This window comes from Aquila chrysaetos, chromosome 23 (genome assembly GCF_900496995.4).
Source record: "Aquila chrysaetos chrysaetos chromosome 23, bAquChr1.4, whole genome shotgun sequence".
Taxonomy (NCBI): domain Eukaryota; kingdom Metazoa; phylum Chordata; class Aves; order Accipitriformes; family Accipitridae; genus Aquila; species Aquila chrysaetos.
Window position 1 is genome coordinate 7,671,951 of NC_044026.1, and position 22,059 is coordinate 7,694,009.

General features: G+C 43.8%; 1 protein-coding gene across 2 annotated transcripts in view; it reads left to right on the forward strand.

The window, feature by feature from the left end:
* Nucleotides 1-22,059, forward strand: part of AFF3 (AF4/FMR2 family member 3) — a 328,498-nt gene that overhangs the window by 239,671 nt on the left and 66,768 nt on the right. The window contains exon 9 of one of the 2 annotated variants that reach the window (XM_029998967.1): nt 9,912-9,952. In XM_029998967.1, coding sequence (XP_029854827.1) covers nt 9,912-9,952 — 41 coding nt within the window. The remainder of the gene's footprint in view (nt 1-9,911; nt 9,953-22,059) is intronic. The other variant, XM_029998968.1, reaches the window with a different exon arrangement.

The following is a 22,059-nucleotide window of genomic DNA, read 5'->3' on the forward strand; positions in this document are numbered from 1 at the left end:
GCCATGTCCCTATGTAAACAGCATTAGGAAGTTATTCTTTTTTTAAGTAAGTCATAAAATCATGTTTCATTTCTTCAGTGGTAGCCAGAAACAAGTGAGAAAGAAAGTATGTAAAAATAATCTTTTTAATAATGTGTAGGACTTTTCCCTCTCACTTCTGGATGTGGACTGACAAATCAACAAAAACATTAAAATTATCCTGAAATGAACAGTCATGCATCCACCTTCTTCCAGAAGGAATAGTTTTTTAGTAGAGTCTTTATAAGCACTACTTCTGCATATGAAATGTAATATTCCAGGTGATTTGAAGCCATCTGTAATGAATTTTGAAACAAATTGAAAAAGGGGCAAAGCAGATACAAGCTTTCCTTCCATAAGACCTCCTCTGTTAGGACGGCACTTTCTGAAGTCGAAGATCAGCCAAGCAGAGTGCAGAGTCAGGTACATCTAGAGAGAAGAGTTATATTGGGAAAATTATAACACGCCACTGCATAGCCCTGTTCATCATTAGAACTATTTTTAGGCAGTGCTAATTGCATTCACATATGCCATGTCCAAATATTTTAACCACATTAAATCATTTTAGTGTTGTGCTCCCTTTTATTCACCTCTTCATCAGTGCAATACTTGATGCTTGATCAGAAGGGAAAAGGAGTGAAAAAGGAGATGAGAACACTCAGCCCTGGGAAAAAAAGCACAGAGCCTGCATCATTGCTGCAAATGAATTTCTCTCTCAAAAAATGCCCTGATAAACTTGGGAAAAAAATATCTTTCTGATGAGAAGTTTCTCACTCCACTGAGCACAGGAAACTTATTACATGAAGTCTGGCCACATGCGAGTCTGCAACCAAAACTGCACAAAGCAGAGATAAGCAAAAGTGGAAAAATTAAGTTTTGGGTTAAGGAATAGCTGGAATTTCAGGTGGTTTTGTACTTAATCCAAAGGCTCTGCTCAGCCCTCTGTCACTATAACGTGAGTGCTTTTTTAGACCAGAGGAATAGCCACAGTAACAGCCTTACTTAACTCGGGTAAGTCCATTATTTCCTGTGTATTAGAGAAGCAATCCTTTTGGTATCCAACTCAACTAAAATCCAGAGTAAGATTTAAGCCAGCTGAGCCAAGCTCTTTTTTGTGGTTTGCCAGCTCTGATTTTAAAATCTCTGTGACATCTAAATTTGCACTTCCACAAGGCATGACAAGAAGACCAAGATTGCCTCACTGAAACTGTCAGATGAAACAAAATAAGAGCTCAGTCTTGCCCTGCCAAACTTGGCTCACATCACTGCCTATCTTACAAAATCAGATTCAATGTCTGGCATGCAATGGCAGGCAGGATCAAGCTCTAAGTTTGAATGCCACCACCATGAATGACAGTGAAAAAAGCTAGAGATCAGATTGGCTCTCGGACATGCACAAAATTTGGGAAAATTCAAACACGGCACTCTGATCTCCATGCTCCTTAGAAGCAAACCTCTAAAAATAGACTGGAAAATAAACTTAAAATACAAAGGCATCTCCCTTGTCTCTTCGTGTGGATGCCGTGACTACGCTGAGTTTTAGCTCTAGTAAATCTCCAAAGCCTGCCCTTTTCCACTGGTATCATCTTTTTCCAAGTCTAACAGTTTCTCTCTGTATCTACTGTAACTTCCCTAACCCCACCTTCTTGAAACCTTCGGTTAGTGTTTTTTCGCCTTGTGAACTGGAACTACTATACGAACGTCTGTTTTAACTGACGTGGGAACATGTCCCAATGCAATCAACTCAGCAGTGTCGGCTAATTTAGGGTATAAAGAAGGATTAGGCCCCACATGTCCAGGCTGGCTTCCCTTTGTCCCTGTCTCTTGTGAGCCCTTCGTCCCACGTGCTGCTCCTCCCGCCGCAGAGAGCCCTGGCTGAAGCCAGCCACCGTCCCTGGGTCTTTGCCCCGCTCAAGCGTGGCCACGACGCATCTGTTTGCCTTCAGGCAAATTCATTCCAGCGTGCCTGTAAGAGAACGGTTAAACAACCGGCAGCCACAAATAATTTAGAGCACAAATTAGTGTCGTTTGTAATATTGCAGCTATTAAAAGCTGTAAGAGGAGAACATACCCCGCTTGCATCTCTCTCATACACACATGCACGCACTCGTGCACGCACACAAACACAGACTCCCAGCCCCTCTAGGAGCTGCCTGTTGCTCTCTGCAAGGCGGAATGTCAAGCTCACTTTGCTCCCCTTGGCCATCCAGCTCAGGCTGGGGTGGTGTCAGCGTCAGGAGCTGTGTTGAAGGAGACGTGGTGCACAGAGATGGATGAAAGAGGCAGCTGAGAGCATGTCAGAAAACAAAAGGAACATGAAAAGAGAAAGGGATTAAGGGAATAAAAAAGAAATGAATGAAGAAAATAAACTGGGGGGGGAAAGGACATTATGTAGGGAGTAGCAGCTATACGAGAACATGATGAGAAATAAGGAAAAAGACCCAGCAGCCAATCCATCAAAACTAGCATTTAAGAAAAAGGACTGGGGAACCATTGCTACAATTTCTTCTGCATCTAGGATGAAATCTCTCTCCTTTGAAGTCAACAGGAGTTTAGCCACTGATTTCAATCAACTTAGGATGTTATCCTCCATCTTCTTTTTTATTTCCTAGCACAATCCAAGCAGATACTTGGGTAGTAGCAAATGCATCATAGTTGATTGGCATAGCACCTCCCTGGGCAGAGTTACCACCATTTTGGGAATGCAGGCTTGTATTTCCCCTATTTTCACATATATGGGCTTTTAGAAAAATTCTACTTTAATTTCTGAGCTTTCAGACTTCCCAGTAAATCTTGTAAAGCTTGTGGCACAAAACTGACATTTTTTGCCTGCCATATCCTAAGTGTAAGCAGCACTTCAACTAAGTTACCATTTCGTGGATAAGGCGACTACTTCTGTAGAGACGGAGGAGGTTTTTCCAAGGTGACTGCTGCTTCACTTGCAATGACTGAGACCTTCCTCCAGTGTCACTGAAAATTAACCATTTTATTAATGTAAAGTACCAAGGACTTTCCTTTTGCTCGTCTCCACTGAAAAAGATTGAAGTTAACTCATCTGCGTTGAAACCCTGCATCATTGTTGGGGCCAGACTGCAGGAGAAATCTGAACAGATGCAGGACAGAAGATTCAACATTTAGACATATATAAAATTCTCTGTATGGTTAATACCCATGCTGATTATACAGCAATTTGGAGATCCAAATCACTTAACAAGTATTAACTACTTAATACAATGCCCCTGAGAGGTATTTAGGTAGAGCTAAGCAAGAATTATTATCTCTGTAGAATTGACAGGGAGACTGAGACTGAGATGTGGCTTGTTTGAAGCCACATGGCAAGTCAGCTGCAAAGCCAGGATTAGCGCTTGGGTCTTTCACTCCCAGGTGCCATGTTCAAGTCACTAGATTGTGCTGCCCCTGAAGATTAATAAGGATTAATAGACAAAGGAGAGGAGAAAGAACAATGTACACCAGAAATATAATAATGAAACTCCAGGGTGAAATATGAATACTGAGGTGTTGAAAGGCCTGGAGAAATCATGAAATGCAGAAAGGGTTTTATAGTTTCTTAAAAGATGTGGTTCTGATGATAACCAACTCCAAAAGGGGAAGGAAGGGAGACCCTTTTAATTCTTACAGCCTGTAAATCTTAAATAAATATCAACTGGACAGTGAAAATCACATTCACACATTTATATTGCAAATTTACAGAGAAACACTCAAGCTGCAGATTACAAGTGATTTTAAATCCCTCAGAAATCCACACTGGAAAACAATCCTCAAACAAAGCCCCTAGGAACAGTGAGGGGTACAGAATAATGCAGTGAGAGAAGGCACATTAGGAATCACTAACGATAAATTGACTGACCTGAGCATCTCGGACAACTTCTTGTGGCCACAAAACATTCACAGGCATCTAAACAGGGCAAGTCTGTAGGTGCGAGAGGGTTTCATTACCTCTGTTTTGAGCCCTGATGAGACCATCATTGCAACACCGTGCAGCTCTGCATTCTTCAAGGAGAATACTGAAAACCGAAGAGGGTTTCAAGACGAGGGAGAAGGATGCCTAACAGATTTGGAAAACATGCCTTGGAGTGAAAGATATCGACGCAATGAACTGAGCTTGTCTGGAGCAGGGCTGGTGGCTGGCTTGATCACAGTCTGTAAACACCTGCACAGGGAGAGGAGCTGTGAGGCTGGAAGGCAGCTCCGTCTCACAGGCAAAGGTATAACGTCTAGCACAAGAACGTGCCTATGAACAGAGTTGGACTAAACTCACGTCTTAACACAGAAGGTGAAAAACTGGGTTTGTGGTTGGACAGTGGTGGGTTCACCATAAGAGGATTATCCAGAAGTTTTGCTCTAGGTCCACAACAGCTCCCAGATCTGAAGCAGAAAAAAAGCTCTGGAGAGCCCTGTGGCCCAAGTTATGGGATGCAGTCAGGTTGTGCCCTTCACAAAGTTTTCTTCCTGGCTTCACTAGTTTAGGAATAAACTGCATTTAAGCTAAAAACAAACAAATCCTTTGGAAATTAAAACAGAATCAACATGGAAGACATACAAAGAGTGAAACGTGAAGGATGACAGATATAAAAGTATTTGTTCTGGTCTGGTTCCCAAATGGCAGTATATAGTAGTGACATCTTTCCTTAACCCTGGCTTGGAGTAAGTGCATCTACAGCTCACTAACTGCAGTCCAATACAGGGTGACATCCAGCAGTCTGAGTGGTTGCTAGTATGGGAGATGCTGACTTAGAGCATAAATGGTTCACTGCACAGTTCCAGGGCAACACCTACCACCCAAGGAAGACAAAGAAGATGCTCTGGAAGCAATGCAATTTATTCATGCACAGGTAGTACATACATTTCACCAAAGAAATGGTTCAAATTCTCACCTTGTGTACACCTGCGCCATCTCAGTGAAGTCTCTGGTATAACTGGTGTAACTCCATACAATTGCTGTAACTGAGCTCTCTCGTGATAACAGCGATTAATCCACAGGACAGGAAAAATGGAAAGCAAAATGTCTGAATCTGCCAATGGTCAATTTATTGGCTTTTATTTGCCAAAGTGTGCTGTGGGTGAGGTATAGGAAAATGCATCCACACTCAGCCTGCAGTGCCTCCAAGACACTCTTCCAAGCCCATCAGAACATTGTTTGGTAGTAGTTCTCATTTGCTTCTTATCCAAAAATGCCTGCAAGCCCAGCAGTTTATGAAGCAATTCTGTTCCAAACAGATTTAAAAAAGAAAAGGAAAAAAAAGGTGGGGAGGGGGGGCGGATTTCTGGGGACCACTCCTAACACTCCCGTATCTCCAGCTCAATAGCTGTATTCAACCCGTTCTGCTCACTGCTCAGTCCCAATTACAGTGAACTAGCTCACTGCTCAGTCCCAATTACAATGAAAGTATTTAATTTCCTCTTTGATTTCCCTTCAACAACAGATTGCAACTTGTGACACTTCAAGTAATTTTGGTAGCTCATTTAACACACGCTGAAACCTGAATATCTGCTGATTATGTTCCCAAGCTCTAGCTCATTGCAATAAAGGATGGAGAAAGGAGATGCAATCTCTGGAGATTGAGAACCTGAACATGATTACTGCTGGCTGAAAACTTGTTTTGTCCCAGTAGTCTTGGGGTACAGCTAGAATCTTTCGTGAATGATTAATGAACTATAGGCAGATCAATGAAACTCTGCCTTAAATGTATCTGTAACCAACTCAGATGGGGGTCAAAGAAGTCTAACCAGCAGGTATGGTGTAATTTGCAACTCTTGATGTAGTGAAACAGAGTAATTCATCTCATTTACTGTGACTGGTTCCTCTAGCCCATGTACCTGAGTCACCTAAGCGATTTTTTTTTTCCCTTCCCTGCTTCCTACTCAGCATTAAAGTTATTATGTGGTGGGCTGGCCTCCAATGTCCGTGTTCATATGGAGGAGAACCTTCCTCCAGCAGTAACCCCACTGATTCCAAGAACTGAAAATTCAGGATTATAGTCATTACTGGTGAACACGCTCAATCACTTATCAAGAGAATATTAAGCTTCCCATAAAGCACTTTTTAGTGGTAAATCTTGGAGATCTTTAAATTCCGTCAGCAATATCAAACTTCAAAATTATTTCTTATCCCTAATTTCTATAACCAGCATACTCACTTTCGGGAATAATAAAGACTGTAGAACATATTCTCGTCTTTCTTGATGGATGACTAGTTGGCCTCAGTAAAGTTGTTAGCGATGTAAAATAAAATGCAAATTAAATAGCACAATCAAAATCAAGCTATTAAAAAAATAGTCATGCAGGCAGTATATGATACTAAGTACCACCCTTTTGCTTACATTGTTACATACATAATACCAGCATATTAGAAACATAATAAATCACAGAAAGCTGTTTCCATAGCCAGGAGTTTCTCAAACTATGGGTCATGACCCTCCTTGGGGATCCAAGAATAAGTTTGAATGGGGTCACAAAAAAACTGTTAGCGAGAAGCAAGGGCAGATATTTCCCCCTAAGTTGAGCAGCCCAGTCCTCTAGCAGGGGAACAAGAGAGCAGACTGTAATTAGTGGCTGCAAGTATTTATACTTGCTAGGGAACTGCTAACTACCTTTAATTACAACAGCTCACTTTCTCCAGGAGAGGGGAGCAATATAGGCTCGAATTAAAATTGCCGGATAGCTGCTAACTGCCTTTCATTGCAGGCAATAGATCTGTTTCTCCAGGGAGGAAGAATAAACTTGTGACTGGATCTTATTCCCCCATCATTTAGAAATGGGGCCATTACCAACTTAGGGGGTCACACAAATATGCAATCAAACACAGTCGTATTTTCACAGTGTAAGAAAAAAATCAATAGTCTTATTTACAGAATGTGTGACCACCAAGCAAACAGCGAAGTACCCCATGCAATCTGCATTGCGTCCTGGTGAAGAAGACGTTTATTAAAGGACTTAAAATGAGAGGCTAATTGAAAAAGTAGAATGATCTCACTGAAAAGCACTTGTACATTTCTCCCTGCTGCCCTGCCTGTCATCTGAACCCACTTTCTTGCCCAGAAGGGATCACCTTTTCAAAGCTGTCAGCAACTGGGTGTACCAAGATGGAAACTGAAGATCGGCGCTTGCGGCTGCATTCCGACACCACATGGGCCGGCTGGGTTAGCACACCAAACAGGTCAAGGCAGGAGTCCTTTTCTCTTCCCTCTTTCATGATGAAGGCAGCTTTCATCGAGACTGGAAGAGAAAGTATCTAGGTCTTCTCCCTCTCTCAAAATTAGGGATTTTAGGGAAATACAAGAGTGGTATGTACCCCACATCCCCATGTTATGGGCTTTTAGTGTCACCAAAGTCCATGTTTGGAGAGGACCTTTCTTGAGGTCTCTGTAAGGTCCATGAGCCCTGTGGCTACAGAGCAGCCTGTGTCCTTCAGTGCCTTCTGGCTACTGCACCCACCATGTTACCCTGCTCCAGGAGTGCTCTGCAGATCCCCTGAAGGGAATGAGAGCGATGTCAGGTGAACGTGACATGTCCCTAGTGGACATGCCCTTATCTTAGCAGCAAAGGTCTCTGCTGCGTGCTGCCCTCACAGTCCCGTTCCCATTCTCACACCGCATCCTGCGATGTGACACCCTCTCCCTGGGGAAGCAGCTCAGAAAAGGGACCCAGGTTACAAAGAACCTGGGGAAAAAGAAAGGGGGGGAAAAAAAAAAAGGGGGGAAAAAAAAAAAAGAAGGAAAAGTGTTATTTTTCAGCTGGATCAGTTTTCCAACCTGTTGAATTGCACAACCACGTGAGCACTTGTGGTGACCTGAGCCAAGGGTGGGAACCTTTAGAAGTGGCTTCGACACATAGCACTGCCATGTAGTGGCTGCTTCTGAGGGAAAGACTAGCCCTGGCTGCTGGTGGGAGAGAAGGAGAGGTGACCTGAATGGTGTCTACACAACTTGGCCACGGAAAAGGGCTCTGATAGTGAGAGGAGGCTCCTGAGTTTTGCAGGCAAAGGCAGAACAGGGCGCAGGCCTCAGCATCGAAGCTGGGCAGCTTGAAACTCAAAATGGACATACCTTCCTGCCAGTGAGGGTGATCAGGCATGGGAGGAGATGAACTTGCGTTGGCCTGGGGCATTAAAGAGGAGATTAAGCCGTAAGACATTCTTAAACCCAAGGGTTGGGTCTCTCCTGCGTTTGCGTGCAAGAAGTGGGATGAAATTGTCATAACGAGCCCCTTGCAGAGGAAAGAATAAAAATGGTGCCAGCCCACTGGACTGGAGAGTGGCTGCTCCCCTTAAAGCCTGCCCCGTACCCAGTGGCCTGGATGTCACTGTATCCAAAGGGCATGCAAATAGAAAGACGTACTGGAGACAGTAAAAAATATCAAGACTGTCCATATTATTTTCCTAACACTAAAACCAGCATGTTCATGCCATGGGCATACTCTCACTGAGCTGCTGAGACTTTCCCAGCCCTTCCCACGGGTTCTCTGCCCACTGCAGAAAGTCAACACCGGAGGAGAAAAACCCACCTGCGAGCCATGCCACCTTGTCTGCTGACAATTTGGTGTGTGGTACACGGAAACTACTTCTTCCCAGGGAACCCAGGAGGCACAAGTTATTCCAGAAAGTTCAGAAATCCTGCTTCCAAAATCAAGTAGAAACTCTTCCCAAAGTGTTTCTGCACTCCTGTCAGATCTGCAGTGATCCGCTCAGGGGATCTTTTCACACCTTTCTGTGAAATGCTCCATAACTGCAACTGCAAGTCAGGTTTTATCAAGTTTTTCTTTGCAGCCTGTCAGCAGCATTTTGACTAGCCAGAAGGGTTACCTTTATGCTCTCTGGTGCTGAGCGGGATACCTGCAAGCCGTGCGGCTTGTTCAGGAATAGGGATGCAGCCCCCAGCAGCCTGAGAAGCCAGGGAGAATGGTTTCAAAACATATTTACTGGTAACTGCAAAGAGAAAATTGATGTTTAATTCCCTGCCCCTTGACTGTCCATACTGCTTAGCCTTGTGTCCCTTCTGTGCCAGGTGAGGCACAGCCTGGACAGGTACGGCTGGGAAGGGGATGCACTGGGCAGCTCCAAGTAGAATGGAGGCTTTAAAGTAGATTTTCAAAACATTATGGATTTCATCTTTGCTTAGCAGCTGGTTACTGTGCCAAAGCCATGAATCACACCACTTGAAGTGATTGAAGGAGGGGAAAGAATAATAATAATAAAGTGGCAAACTAGCTCAGGGATAGGCTTGGGAGTCCTATTAAACTTGAGAGGCTACAATTTCTATTCCCAGACCTGCTGGTTAACACAAGAACAAGCACCATGCTTCCCCACCCCATCCAAAGTGTTGTACTAGGCAAAAACTGAGGAGCAAACCAGCAACAGGTCAATCCTGTACTGTGTAGTCAAAAGTTGCCAGCAGATTAACGTGGCAGCGCTCATGAAAAGTCTGCAGCAGCTCTGGCAAGCTTTGCAAAATTTATATTTATAGCTACGGGTTTCATCGCAAAAGGAACCAAATACGTGATGTTTGTTTCTGTGGAAGAATGGGAGGAGACTAATGGTAAAGGAGAGGGAGTGGGAGTGTGGAAACGGGGAGAGGGGAAGGCAGAGAACCGAGCCCTGTTGAGTTTTCAGGGACCGCAGAAAAAATCTAGAGTAGTTCAGACCTCAAATACCGTGCGGTGCTTTGACAATCTTCTGGTTTATGGCATACTTAACAAAGTGTTCTTACATTTACTAGGCTGGAATGTCCATTTGACTATAGACTCTGCTACTTTGCTCGTACTTTAACATTTTGGACACGTGACAAAAATGTGTGTAACGCATTTTTTAAAGTGTTGATTGTGCTCGTAATTTTCAAGTCAGAATATAAAATAAACATCTCTGCCCTTTCTTCCAGCAGGCAGCACAGAGATCTGCTCTCCGCGTTCTATCTGACAGGTACATTTTGTCATTTTTATGAACTATAAATTGCTTTATGAAACGTTGAGCCCTATTTATTGTGGCATATAACTCATAATCGGATTTTGTCCCCAAAGTATCTGTGAACTGGGATGTTAAACATTTTGCATGCTTGGATTTGTCATGCATGTGTAGAGTTTATTACTACAAAAATCACAGTCTTGTTGTATTTCATACAGAGTATGCAGAATCCCTTGTTGTGATACCAAACGAGAGATAAGAAACTTACTGGAGAAGGCATGAATGATGCAGTAAAGTCTGAGCTTTAGAGTTTGCTGAGATATATCTGAGCTCGTTTTTCAGCAATAAGTACTTCATTTATTCTGAGATGTTCTCTTCTGACTTTTTCCAAATCTTTTCCCTGGGAATTACCCTTCTTTTGATGAGATTCTCTGTACGTTTTATGCACAAAAACAATGCCCTTTTTTACCCCTTAAGTTTTGAGGGATTGGTATTTTGGAGGAATTTAATTCATTTTTTCACTACTTCTGGAACTGCAGCAGTGCTCCAGGCAGATAAGCAGGGGACCAAATCCTTAGACAGTGTTCAGGTTTTACTCAGCCCTTTTTCAAGCAAAAATCCATTAACTTCAATGGGAAACTTGCCCGAGTGAGGAATTCAGGATTTGGGCCATAGTAAATGTTATAGTTGGGCTGTAGGTCTGCACAGGTATTTACCTTAAATGACTTTTATGAAAGAGGATTGATTGAAATATAAGGTAGCTTTCTAAGATGGTCCTGATTTCTTTTCCAGTTTTGGGAACAGGGGGAGGGAAGGGGGAGGAGAGACTGTACATTTTAGTGCCTGTGAAAAAGAACTAGCAGATTTACATTTATCCACAAATGAGGTACTGTGTCATGCAGGCTGACACAGAGTAAATTTCCCCATGCCTTGTTGGCAGCCCCCTCTGCTCTGTCTGGCCCCCCGCCCCCCGCCTCCCTGGGAATAAGCAGTAATTGACTCTGGAAGCCAGCTCAGGCCAGGATTTCTCCAGAGCAGAGCCTGTCACTTAGGCTGAATTATATGTTGTGCATGGATGAATAACATTTCTCTCTGCTCAGGGGCTAAGACCGCCAAAATTATCGACCTTCCCCCCCACCCAAGTTTCCAAACACCATTTTGTTTAGAATTTTTTTTCACCCCCTTAAGGAAAAAAATTCCCTGAGTGAAATGTATGGGATGTGGGTGAAATCGCTGATGTGGTTGTAGGGCACACAAGTATTTGCTGTAACTGGGACAAATGCAAAAATAAAGAAGAGTCAGACTCAGCATTATGCCCCTCTGTCTGGAGGTGTGCAAGCTCACCCCGAGGCAAAGCAGCTTTTGCCCTTGGGGGGGATAATACCGTGACCAAAGGAAACATGGGGGGGGGGGTTCTCAGCATCCTTCCCCTGGGCTGAATGAGGAACATTCCTGCAGGAGTGCCCCTGGAGGTAGTTAATAAGCCCCAAACCCTGCAGTGCACTTTCTGTCTCCCCTAGAAAGAAAAGTGGCAGTGATGGATAGATGGTCCCTACCTCATCGGGGGTGGTGAGGAAGCTGGGCACAGGCTGCCCTCATCCTCAGGGAAAAAGGGCTCAAATGTTGCCTGTCACACCTCGGATTTAGTATTTATGATCAGATATTCCCCTCTCTGCCCCTAAAAGCATGCCTGGAGATTACAGCTTTCCCACCTACTCTGCAAACGTTCGGCTGCCGGAGCACCCTCCCCCCCTCCTTCTGGAGGGGGTGCTGGGAAGGCCATGGGTGCACCCGGGGGGGGCTCTCTGCTGCCTGTAACCTCAGTGCAGCGAGTGAACAGGAGGGCAGGGGGCCAAAAACCCACACTGTGACGGCAGTTTCTGTCTAGTCTTGGCTAAAGTGAGGATGCCTGTGATATTGCTGCTCATTACTTGTGTCCCAGTAGCAACTAAGAGCTCCTGGTCACACATGAGCACTTCCCAGCACCAAGGGAGATGGCAGCTTAAATAAAGCTCTTAGTAATTTTGCCCATTATTTTTTTTGAAAAACATTCTCCAGCAGTTCTTGTTGCAGTTTTTGCTTTCATGTTCTGTTAAATAGGTAACAGTTCGCTAAACTGAAAGGGGAGGGGGAGACCAGAGAGTTTTTAAACCTGTAGCCATTGATTTCTTTAGTGTATTGCACTCAGTCTTGTTTTCAGAATGACACAGTAACCCCCAGCAGATTTATGTGCAAACACAAAGATTAGTGACCCAGAAGCTTGACTGAAACAGCTTTTCTGCTTCCAGAAGACAGGTTGCTCTGCACATGCACCGACTATTTTGTCAGGAAAGATGCACTGGCCCCATTAGCTTTTCATTCTCTCATGAAAAACCCTCAGTGTTTATACAGCACAGCTTGTTTTTAATTTTATTGTGCTCTTCAGTAAAGTGGTCTAACTATACAGATTGCTCAGTTTCTGGGACAGAGAAGAGCAAAAACTTAACTCATATACCTTAACAGTATAGTGATAGCATATCTTCAATTGTCTGACTCTCATATCCACTGCCTGAATAGCTTTCAAATGAAGAAAAATATAACTAAAATATTCAGTGTGTTCTGTTGTTATTTAACAGTAAGCAGTGTGGTTAAGCCAGGTCTTAAACCTGCTTAATCCCGCTGAGCTAAATAGATTTTATTATTGACTCCCATGGTCCCAGAACTCTGACCTTAAGGCTGAAGTTAAAAGCTAATTTTTTGCAGTCTGTTCCACTAACCCAGAAGCACTTGCTTGCTGGATACATTTGCAATGGGGAATGTCCAGCTGTAAATTACAGCTGTTTGTAATCATACCCAAGCACAACACTCATTATTATTCTTTTGTTCTTTTTAGGCTGAAAAGCCCACCATGAGGGAGACCGCACAATACTTAATCCACACATTAAATTTACTCGCAGCTCATATTCATGCGCAAGATAAGATTTTCCATGAAGTAAAGATTTACAGTCGTCCTAGGGCACTTTTAGTCCCCTAGCTGCTTTTATTTCTCTGTAGCGCTGTAGTGTAGGCCAAGTGGGTCTGCTGAAGGGTTTTGAACACTTAGAGGAAAGTGTTGTACCACCGCTGAATTTCCTCTCTCGTTGTAATAGGGGAAAGATAGCTCATTCACCACGGTGCTTGGGTGGCACTTAGGAGGCATGCTTAATTCACAGTTGCAGTCTGTTATCCTTTCCGTGTACTTATGCTGGAGGACGCAGGCAGACCCTGCTCGTGCGAACCTCAGCGCAGGCGTGTAGGGCAGAGGGAGAGCTGAACCCGCTCAGCCCAGCAGCCATATGCCGTGCTGGCAAGCCTTCTCATCCCAGCTGATAAGTCCTATAAAAGTCCAATCACTAGATTACACTCAGCAACCTGATTAATATATATGTGTCATCCAGACCTGAACTTTTAAGTACAGGCTATGATAAACCTTTTTGATTTACCACCTTGGGCCATTGATAGGCAACACCACTAGCATCCATGTGACAGTGTCGACAAGCCCTGTTCATGATGGTTGGTGAGTTACACAGCCTGTCTGAGCTTCGGTCTGCCTTCCCGTCAGGCAGAAGGGATAGTACTTTGCATTTCCATGTAACCATGCCTTGTTGTCGTGGTTTAACCCCAGCCAGCAACTAAGTACCAGGCAGCTGCTCACTCACTGCCCCTCCCCACCCAGTGGGATGGGGGAGAAAATCAGGAAAAGAAGTAAAACTCATGGGTTGAGATAAGAACGGTTTAATAGAACAGAAAAGAAGAAACTAATAATGATAACACTAATAAAATGACAACAGTAAGAATGAAAGGATTGGAATGTCCAGATGATGCGCAGTGCAATTGCTCACCACCCACTGATCGACACCCAGCTAGTCCCTGAGTGGCGATCCCCCCGCCCCCCACTCCCCCCAGTTCCTATACTAGATGGGACGTCCCATGGTATGGAATACCCTGTTGGCCAGTTTGGGTCAGCTGTCCTGGCTGTGTCCTGTGCCAACTTCTTGTGCCCCTCCAGCTTTCTCGCTGGCTGGGCATCAGAAGCTGAAAAACCCTTGACTTTAGACTAAACATTACTTAGGAACAACTGAAAACATCGGTGTTATCAATATTATTCCCATACCTAACTGAAAAACATACCACTGTACCAGCTACTAGGAAGACAATTAACTCTATCCCACCTAAAACCAGGACACTTGTCTGTCCGTGTTTGATCATGGTTAGGACATCGAAATGTCGGCATGAGCTGGTTTACCCTAATGGGTCTGGCCAGTTGCACTTAAGATCCTGAAGGGCAAACAAATACTCCCTGTTGTCCTCTGGACCAGTGACGAGTTTGGGGAGCTGAGCAGCAGGTCATGTGAAGCAGCAGAGCCCCACATCTGAAGGGAGACGTTTGCAAGCAGAAGTACTGCTGCACTGCTTCTCATGGGGGTGTGCACACATTTAGCACTCAGCTGCAAGGAAAATCAAACGGAAAAGGTTGACCTGGGACAATCTAGTCCATTGCCCTGATCATGTAAGCAGCCACAGGATCAATGATTAGTCCGGTGGTATCTGTAGCATGGCTTTTCTTCTTCAGACAAAGCCACATTGAGATACACCATTTGGGTTAGGAGGCCTGGGGAGTGACTGCCTGTAAAGCATTAAGGCAACAATAAGAGGCAATTTAGACTTTTAATACATCGCTTAAAGCAGGGAAGGCAGCTGTCCAAGCAGCCTTAAAACTTTCAGTGGACTGAGCCAAAGATTTCTTGTTCTCAAGTATCTGCTTGAGCTGTGATTAAGCGAAGCAGTTAAACTTGTGATACCCTAAAGTAAGTAAATAGTCCAGTGGCAGCTAGCAAAAATACTCATGTGCTTCGTGTCACTCACATACTTGTGTTTGTGTTGGAGTGAGTTTTTCGATAACCATCGCCTTTCACACCGTGAGAGTCCTCCACATGAGAAGCTACGTGGTCAGCTTATCAGCGGAATGACTCAGCTAGCTGGCTGGCCAGAAAGGCTTCATGTGACGGGTCTGTGTAATCAGTGACAGCCGAGGGGAAGCCTTGGCTCAGGACAGCTGATCTGGGTCCCAGCAGAGAACGACGGAACTGAGATCATGGGCTCCGCAGGAGTCAAAGGTTGGCCGGAGAAGAGTGTACACGCACGGTGTTCCCTGCCACAGAAACAAACACACAGCTCTCACAGCGTTAGCACGTTGCTTAAACTTTCTGGATTATCTTTGAGAGGAAGAAGAGAACACCTCTGACAGGATGTGGATTTATCATCTATGCCTTACATGAAAGCTTGGCTGTTTGCAAACACTGGTGTCTCACAGTTGCAGCCCTCCCACATGACTCAGGGTAGCAAAGGGCAACTGCTGCTAGAAATGGTCTAGAGTTTCTCAGCCCTCCTGGTTACAGAACTTGAAGGAGGAAGAGTAATGATACATATTGTATATAGGATACCATTTCCAGTATTGGAGACTTGTGAATTAGTGGAAAGGGTCTTTAAAAGAAGAGCCTGTGTAGAAGGCTTGGAGTGAAAAGAAATAGATATCTCTGTAAAACTGGGACTCTGTTTCCCTTTATTTATCTTGTGAGCAAGAATCTGTAGCACTCGTCTGTTCACTGTTGGATGTTTTCCCATACCTTGACTGTTGCTGGTTTTTGTTTAGAATTGTTCTACCATAGCACTGGAGACGTGATTTGGATGTATTGCAATGCTGCGTGAGAAGGTGGACCAGAGCTGTCCAAGGGAATTGTAACAATTTTGAGCTCTAGCTATCGATACTAAATACTGAAATTCCTTTGGTGTTTAGAGAATGAAATAAGAAAAATTAAGATGTATTTTTTCTTCAAGGAAGTGATAGTGTTTTGCTATCATGACAGCCAAACATTTCCCACCTCCCTGTGGGCAACCCCATGCATTCTCAATGGCTCCCTGGAGGTATCCGGGGGGAGACAATCGGTTCTATTTTTCAGAAACATTTGCATTTTGAAAAATATCTATCTGCTAAAAGAAAGGTCTGACTAGTAATTTCTCATGTATTTTCTTTGGCTTGCTAGGTCTTTTAAGAATTAGGGTGTGGATAATTACAGAATTAACGTGGAGGGGAAAAGAGACAAGGTGCAGGTCTGTGGTCTTTCATATATTAGTAAGGAGAAAACAGGTCCCATGGCTGGCTGGCAGCATGAAGAATATGCAAAGTGCTATTGGGAAGAAGAGTGTATATGTGTGCAGCATATGAAGTGCCTCAGCATATGATTAACCTCACTGGGTATGTAGTAAATAGTAGATAACTGTGATCAAAAAAGTATTCATGTGATTTATCAAACTGAGCAACTGTGCATTTTGCAGTGAAGCAGGAGGTCAATCCTGAAATCTAGGGCAAGTAGAGCAATAGGAAATTGCAGGGACTAAGAAGTTAATCATACCGTTGGACTGCTTCCATCTGGTTTTGAAAGACAGAGTCAGTACAGTGCTAGCGAGGACGCTTCACAGCAACAGATCAGGAATTAATTTTTTCAGCAAATCTTCAGCTATCATTTGTGGTAACACAGGCTTATAAAAATGTAATTTAATTTCTTGGGAATAAATCACATAGGACAAGAAGTGTGAGAGTGGTTTTTTAATGTGTGTATCTGAGGCAAAAAAAAAAAAAAAAATAAGAGTGAGAGTAAGAGAAACAGCAAAAATCCAAGAGGAAACAAACATTAACAATATGAAACCTGGAAGGCATAAATGGCCATCCAGTTAAATTGTGCAGGTAATTGTCTTTGAAAAATCAGTTTGCAGTTGGGAAACTTCTACATTTTTATGACCCTTGGAGGCATAATCTTGTCTAACCTGTCTGTCTATCTTCATCAGCGTGGGTCAAAGGAGCACTGACTTAAAGTATTGTTGAATTGATGTTCTGAACACCACTCCCGTATATCATGAGTACATAGCTATGGGCAGTGAATTTGTTAATGAATTCTGTTTTCCTTATTATTGATATTACTTATGATATTTCAATGAGACTTGAACATTATGCTCCCTTTGGGCAATGACAGTCCCCCTAGGCAATGAACATGTTGTAAAACAAAGGGGATTTTAACCTTGATAGTAACTCCAGTAGCTAAAACTTGCTTTATTGTAAGAGGTAGGAGGACAGTTAGTTGATAACATTATGCCTTTCTTACTTCAGCAGTGGGATAAGAGAATAGAGAAACCTATACTATGAATGATTGTGCTATTTTTGGTGCTATGCTGCAAAAGTGAAATCTTATAAATACATTTGTATCTATTTCCTGGCAGTCTGACAAAAGAGAGCTCAGGTTTACCCAGCACCAATAGTGGGAAACCAGGGACCATGCTGTTCCCACAAGTCACCACACTTTCATTACCACCTTATTTTAAGAAAAACTGAAAATTCATAGCAACCAACGGCACCTCAGCCTGGTCCAGTTACATGACATTAGCTTGGGACTTTTGACCCTTGGGTGTTCGTGAATCATGTCCTAGCTGTAGCTCAGGGAGTCTCCAGAGCAGGTGCAGCAAAGCAAAGAAGAAATTTCAGTTCCCTTTCAGTGAGGCAGTAGTCCATGCAGCAGATGGAAGGAGATCCCCCCTTCAAGCTTTAATCACTCGATAATCAGCCAGGCACAACAGGGTTTTCTGGCATCAGCTCCATGGATGACATGCTCGCTCCAGTTTTTTTCTGCCTTCTTGCAAAGGTAGTTTAGAAATCCCAGCTGAACTTCTGGGTTTGCCTTTGTCAAAAGGCTATCTGCCTACTGCTCTCTGTATTTTTTAATTTTAGTTTTAAGAGCATTTTCTCCTTGCTCTTGCTTTCATTCTGACCCTGGCAACAACGAAGGCAAAAAGGAAAGGAGAGCCCTGGTTTGCTGGGGGGAGATCAGGCACGTTCTGCAGGAGGCCAGTCCCATGAAAGAGCTGTGCTTGTGCCCAGGGTGGGCAAGGGACTCCTCAGCACTGTGTCTTCATGAGGTCCCAGTGGGGACAACTCCTGGTCTGTACCTTGGCTGGCCCTTTGCTCTTTGGGGGGTGAAGAGGACACTACACAGAAGCAGAACTGTGGCCAGTTTCTTTGCAGGCAAAAAACCAGGTATGTACAAAGAAAGAGGTGCCCTGTGATTTCCCCATGGGGATTAATGTGTGGCTGAATCAGACCTCAGATGCTCCTGCAAGGAGATCACATTGTCATGATCTGAGATACTTTGCTTCCCCATGCAGTCCCACCCAGATGTCTCTTCCTTTTTTTTTGTGACAGCCTCAATTTTGATGTAGGTTGCAGGAAAACTTTTATCCTTTCCTCTCCTCTTGGAGAAGAGTTGGATTTATTCTGCCATTGAGGAAGGGTTCACGCTGTTCTAGGTTTCTTGCATTTCAGTGAAAGAAAATGTAAGTGTGATCTTTGGATAGCCTGGGTTTCCTCCCAGAGAAAATCTGGAACATTTGTGAAATCTGACAGAGTTCTTAGGATGGAAGAGCAGTTTCCCACTTAGCTATTTCACATATGCTGGTGTGAAGGTACGGCAGCGGTCCAGTAGGGTCCTATAGCTCCATGTGATCCACCAAATCTCATACAAGTGCTTTACCTTGAAAAATATCGCAGCTGAAAGGTTTCAGGCGTGTTTGGTAGTACCTCTACAGAAGTCCTTGGCTAAGAAAGCCTTGGGAAAGACTTACATCCAGAACTTTCTGAGAAAAGGATCAGATTCACAAAACTATTTTTGTCTCCTACCAGACTCTTATTCCTTTGGCAATGCTTTCATCTTCTTCCCTTATCAGAAGGAATCAGTGCATGCTGGGTGATATATGCAGGCCATCTCATGACTACCCATGATTTTGGGCCAAAAAAATACCATCTAAGTCTCTTGAGGACCACCATCTGTACTTGTAACCAAATTCCTATTGAAGAGTCTGTGAAGGGGATACTCTTCCACAGCCCCATTACAGACCCCCATCAGTCTTACTCCCATAGTCCTGGAGATCCTAGGGGTTGAAAAAGTCTCATCCCATCAAAGGAATTGTTTCTTTCCTTCCTCCTATAAAAACAAAAACAAACCAAAAGAAACAAAAGCAAACAAACAAAACCTCCTTTCTTTCTGTGCACTGCATTGAAATCTAGGTACTGAAGCAAGGCCACATTCAGACAATTTCTATGCCCTGCAGAGTTTCCAAAGTAGGGACTTGACCCCACATTCCTGATATACCCAGAAGGCAAATTAAAATGGTTGGGAGTTTTTGGCGAGCAAGGAATATCATACCTAGCTGTAGGGCTTGAGCTGGTTAAAGAGGAATATTTTTTCCACGCATGTGAAAAGTCTTTCATGCAGACATCAGGAGAAGGAGGTATGTTTATACACTTTTCAGCCAATGCTGACAAATGGGCTTTGCATGCAAACCTTTTGGTTTACCCAAGTAGTTTGTGGCAGCAGGGAGCATTTTTTCATGGTAAATGTGAAAAGTAAATAGAAAAATGACAAGTTTCTGGTTTAGTTTGATTGAGAGGTTTTTTTCTGCATGAAATGAAAGCTTAAATCATATAATTGTTTTTAACATTTTGAGTCCCACAGTAATTCTCTTTGTGGTTCATCAATGGCTCTGATCGGTGCACACTAGCAATGATTCTTATTTTACACTGACTGTAGACTTTGAATGCTGTTTTAAACTTCAGTGACCAGATTTTCACAGGTACAAAATGAAATAGCTTCACTGATTTCAGTAGTGTTATCCCAGTTTTCACCCAATGAAGATTTGACCTCAGCACTTTGGAAATATTTCCAGCTTTTAAAAATCACATCACTACTTGTTTGTACTTCCAAAGGTTGCACAAGTGAATTATTTTAAAGGAACGCACTCAGCGTGCGGTTCCTACATCAGGGTTCAGTTATGGTTCCACTTCAACTCAGCCTGACCATCTACCAGCTCCCCCAACACCCTCACCGGCAACATGATGAGTAGGGCTGCAGGGAAGGTATTCGGGCTTTTGAACCATTGGAGCTTTTTTGATGCAAACCAAGACCCTCAAATGGCTCATTTTCCAAAGTTGCAAGTTTTTTTGCTCAGTTAGCATTTCCAGGAGGTCTGTCTAGTGACATTTTCTTTACAAATTATCAGAACAAACACTTTCTGTTTTATTTTTCATTATTATTGCTTTCCTTTGGGGTTCTGTTTCATGGGAAAATTCAGAATTGGAGAGCTTTGTTCCAAACTGGAATAGCATGAAATTTCAAAATCCTCCTCAGAATGGAAGACCTTCCTTCTCTCAAGGCCTCTATTTATAGCAGGCTGCCCTTTTTGCAGTCAGAGAGGGGCCAGATCATATTATGACTGTGTGCTCTCATGTGTTTTTAACGTAGATGTAAAATTAGGTCTGGCTTGAAACTAGGTGTAAAGAGTCTAAGTTCAGACATTACATTTTTATAACCTGAAAATGATATCATTTTGAAAGGCAGAAATAAATAGAAATTACTGAAATTAAATTAGATATTTTTCCATGGGGTATGATTTAAATGTGACACATGCTATCTTTAATATAGTCTGCAATCTTCTGGCATTTTAGCAAAAGAAAATTATTTATTTTAAAGGTAGGTATTTTATAGCTAATGGAATTTACTTTGCATACCAGTGTATCTTCTGTATTAGATTGCTATAAAGATTTTAAAAGTTTTTTTCATTCTTGACTCAGGCACAAAACTTTTCTTCATGCTGAGGGACTGCCTCTCACACATGCATTCACACAGAAGAGAATAGGCCCTTCTCTGTGGAAATCTAGCAGCCAAATAATTCACAAATAGCTCTCACTTATTATTTATTGGCACAATCAAGCATAACTGCTCTAAATGAACAAACACTTTGTCAAATAAAAAAACAGGGGAGCAGGGTTAAAGAATCCCATGATTCTGATTTACACAACAGATAAAAACCACCCCAGAAAAGTCATAGAGACCTGCCAAGTAAATTTCTTGCTTTGCAATGATCTTTTAAGACACTTTAATATGCTTTTGCGAGGATCTGCTCTGGCCCTGGCGTCACGCGTACCCGGGAGGTCTGTGTTGTTTCATACCCCGGCAGGTGATGGCGAGGGGGCAGCTACAGCCTGGCTCCCAGCTGCTTTACAGGACTTCGCTTGCCATTGCTATCTACCTTTTCTTCCTTCCTACAGCCCCTTTAGAGAGAAAAGAGGAAAACCAGACACAGGGCCTCTACCACAGGCATCTCTCCCCAGTCGGCCCCAGATATCCACGATTTTGACTCTCCAAGTTTCCTGGGTGACCTTGTCCCAGAGCCTCTCTTGCTGGCTCTCTGGCTGCACCTCATGGAGCTTTGCTGTCTTGCTTGCCCAATCTCCCCTTTCCCCATTCTTCAAAACCACCCTGACCCCACTGGCATGCCTGGAGCCCTCCCCGGGACCCCCATCTCCCACCAGTCTCCTCCAGCTGCCCCCAATCTCAGGGCCACACAGCGGGACGCAAGCCCGACTGGCTTGCAGTGTCATGAGTGAAGCCTGGCGGAGGCTACCCAAGCTCCGTCTGCTGCTGAACGGTTGACTCGGCCCCCATCATTGGAGGAGGACAACCTCTCCTCCTGCTGCACAGGAGACACAGCCGTGGCGGGGGGCCAGCCCACGGTCTCGGTTTGCAGCCCCTCGGACACCAGCGTGCGCCTTTTGGTGACGTGTGGTGGGACGTAGCCCAGCTGGGCAGGAGTGGGGGGACGGCAGTGCCAGGGCTGCCCCTTGGCTGCCGGTCCTGCGATAGGGCGGCCGCGCCATCGGCTGGACATGGGGGGTTTCTGTCTGCACCTTGAGTCTTCTCCATTCAGTTCCCCACAATAACCATCACTCTTCCCTGCTAATAATACCCTCAAATACTGATTTCCTGATGTCACTTCTTTTAAGGTCATGACGTCCCTTTTTCTAAAATTTAATAAGCTTGATACTGACCATGTGGAGTTACAGTGGGTTTGTAAATATTTGTATCTTCAGTATTATTCCTTTGGTAGCAGACACCAGGACAATATTTCCCACATTAAAAGGGCTCTTGGGGAGGGTTTAGGAACTCTGGCCAGACAAAAATAGTTGCCTGAAGGAAGAGGAAAAACCTTGGAGAATTACCAGA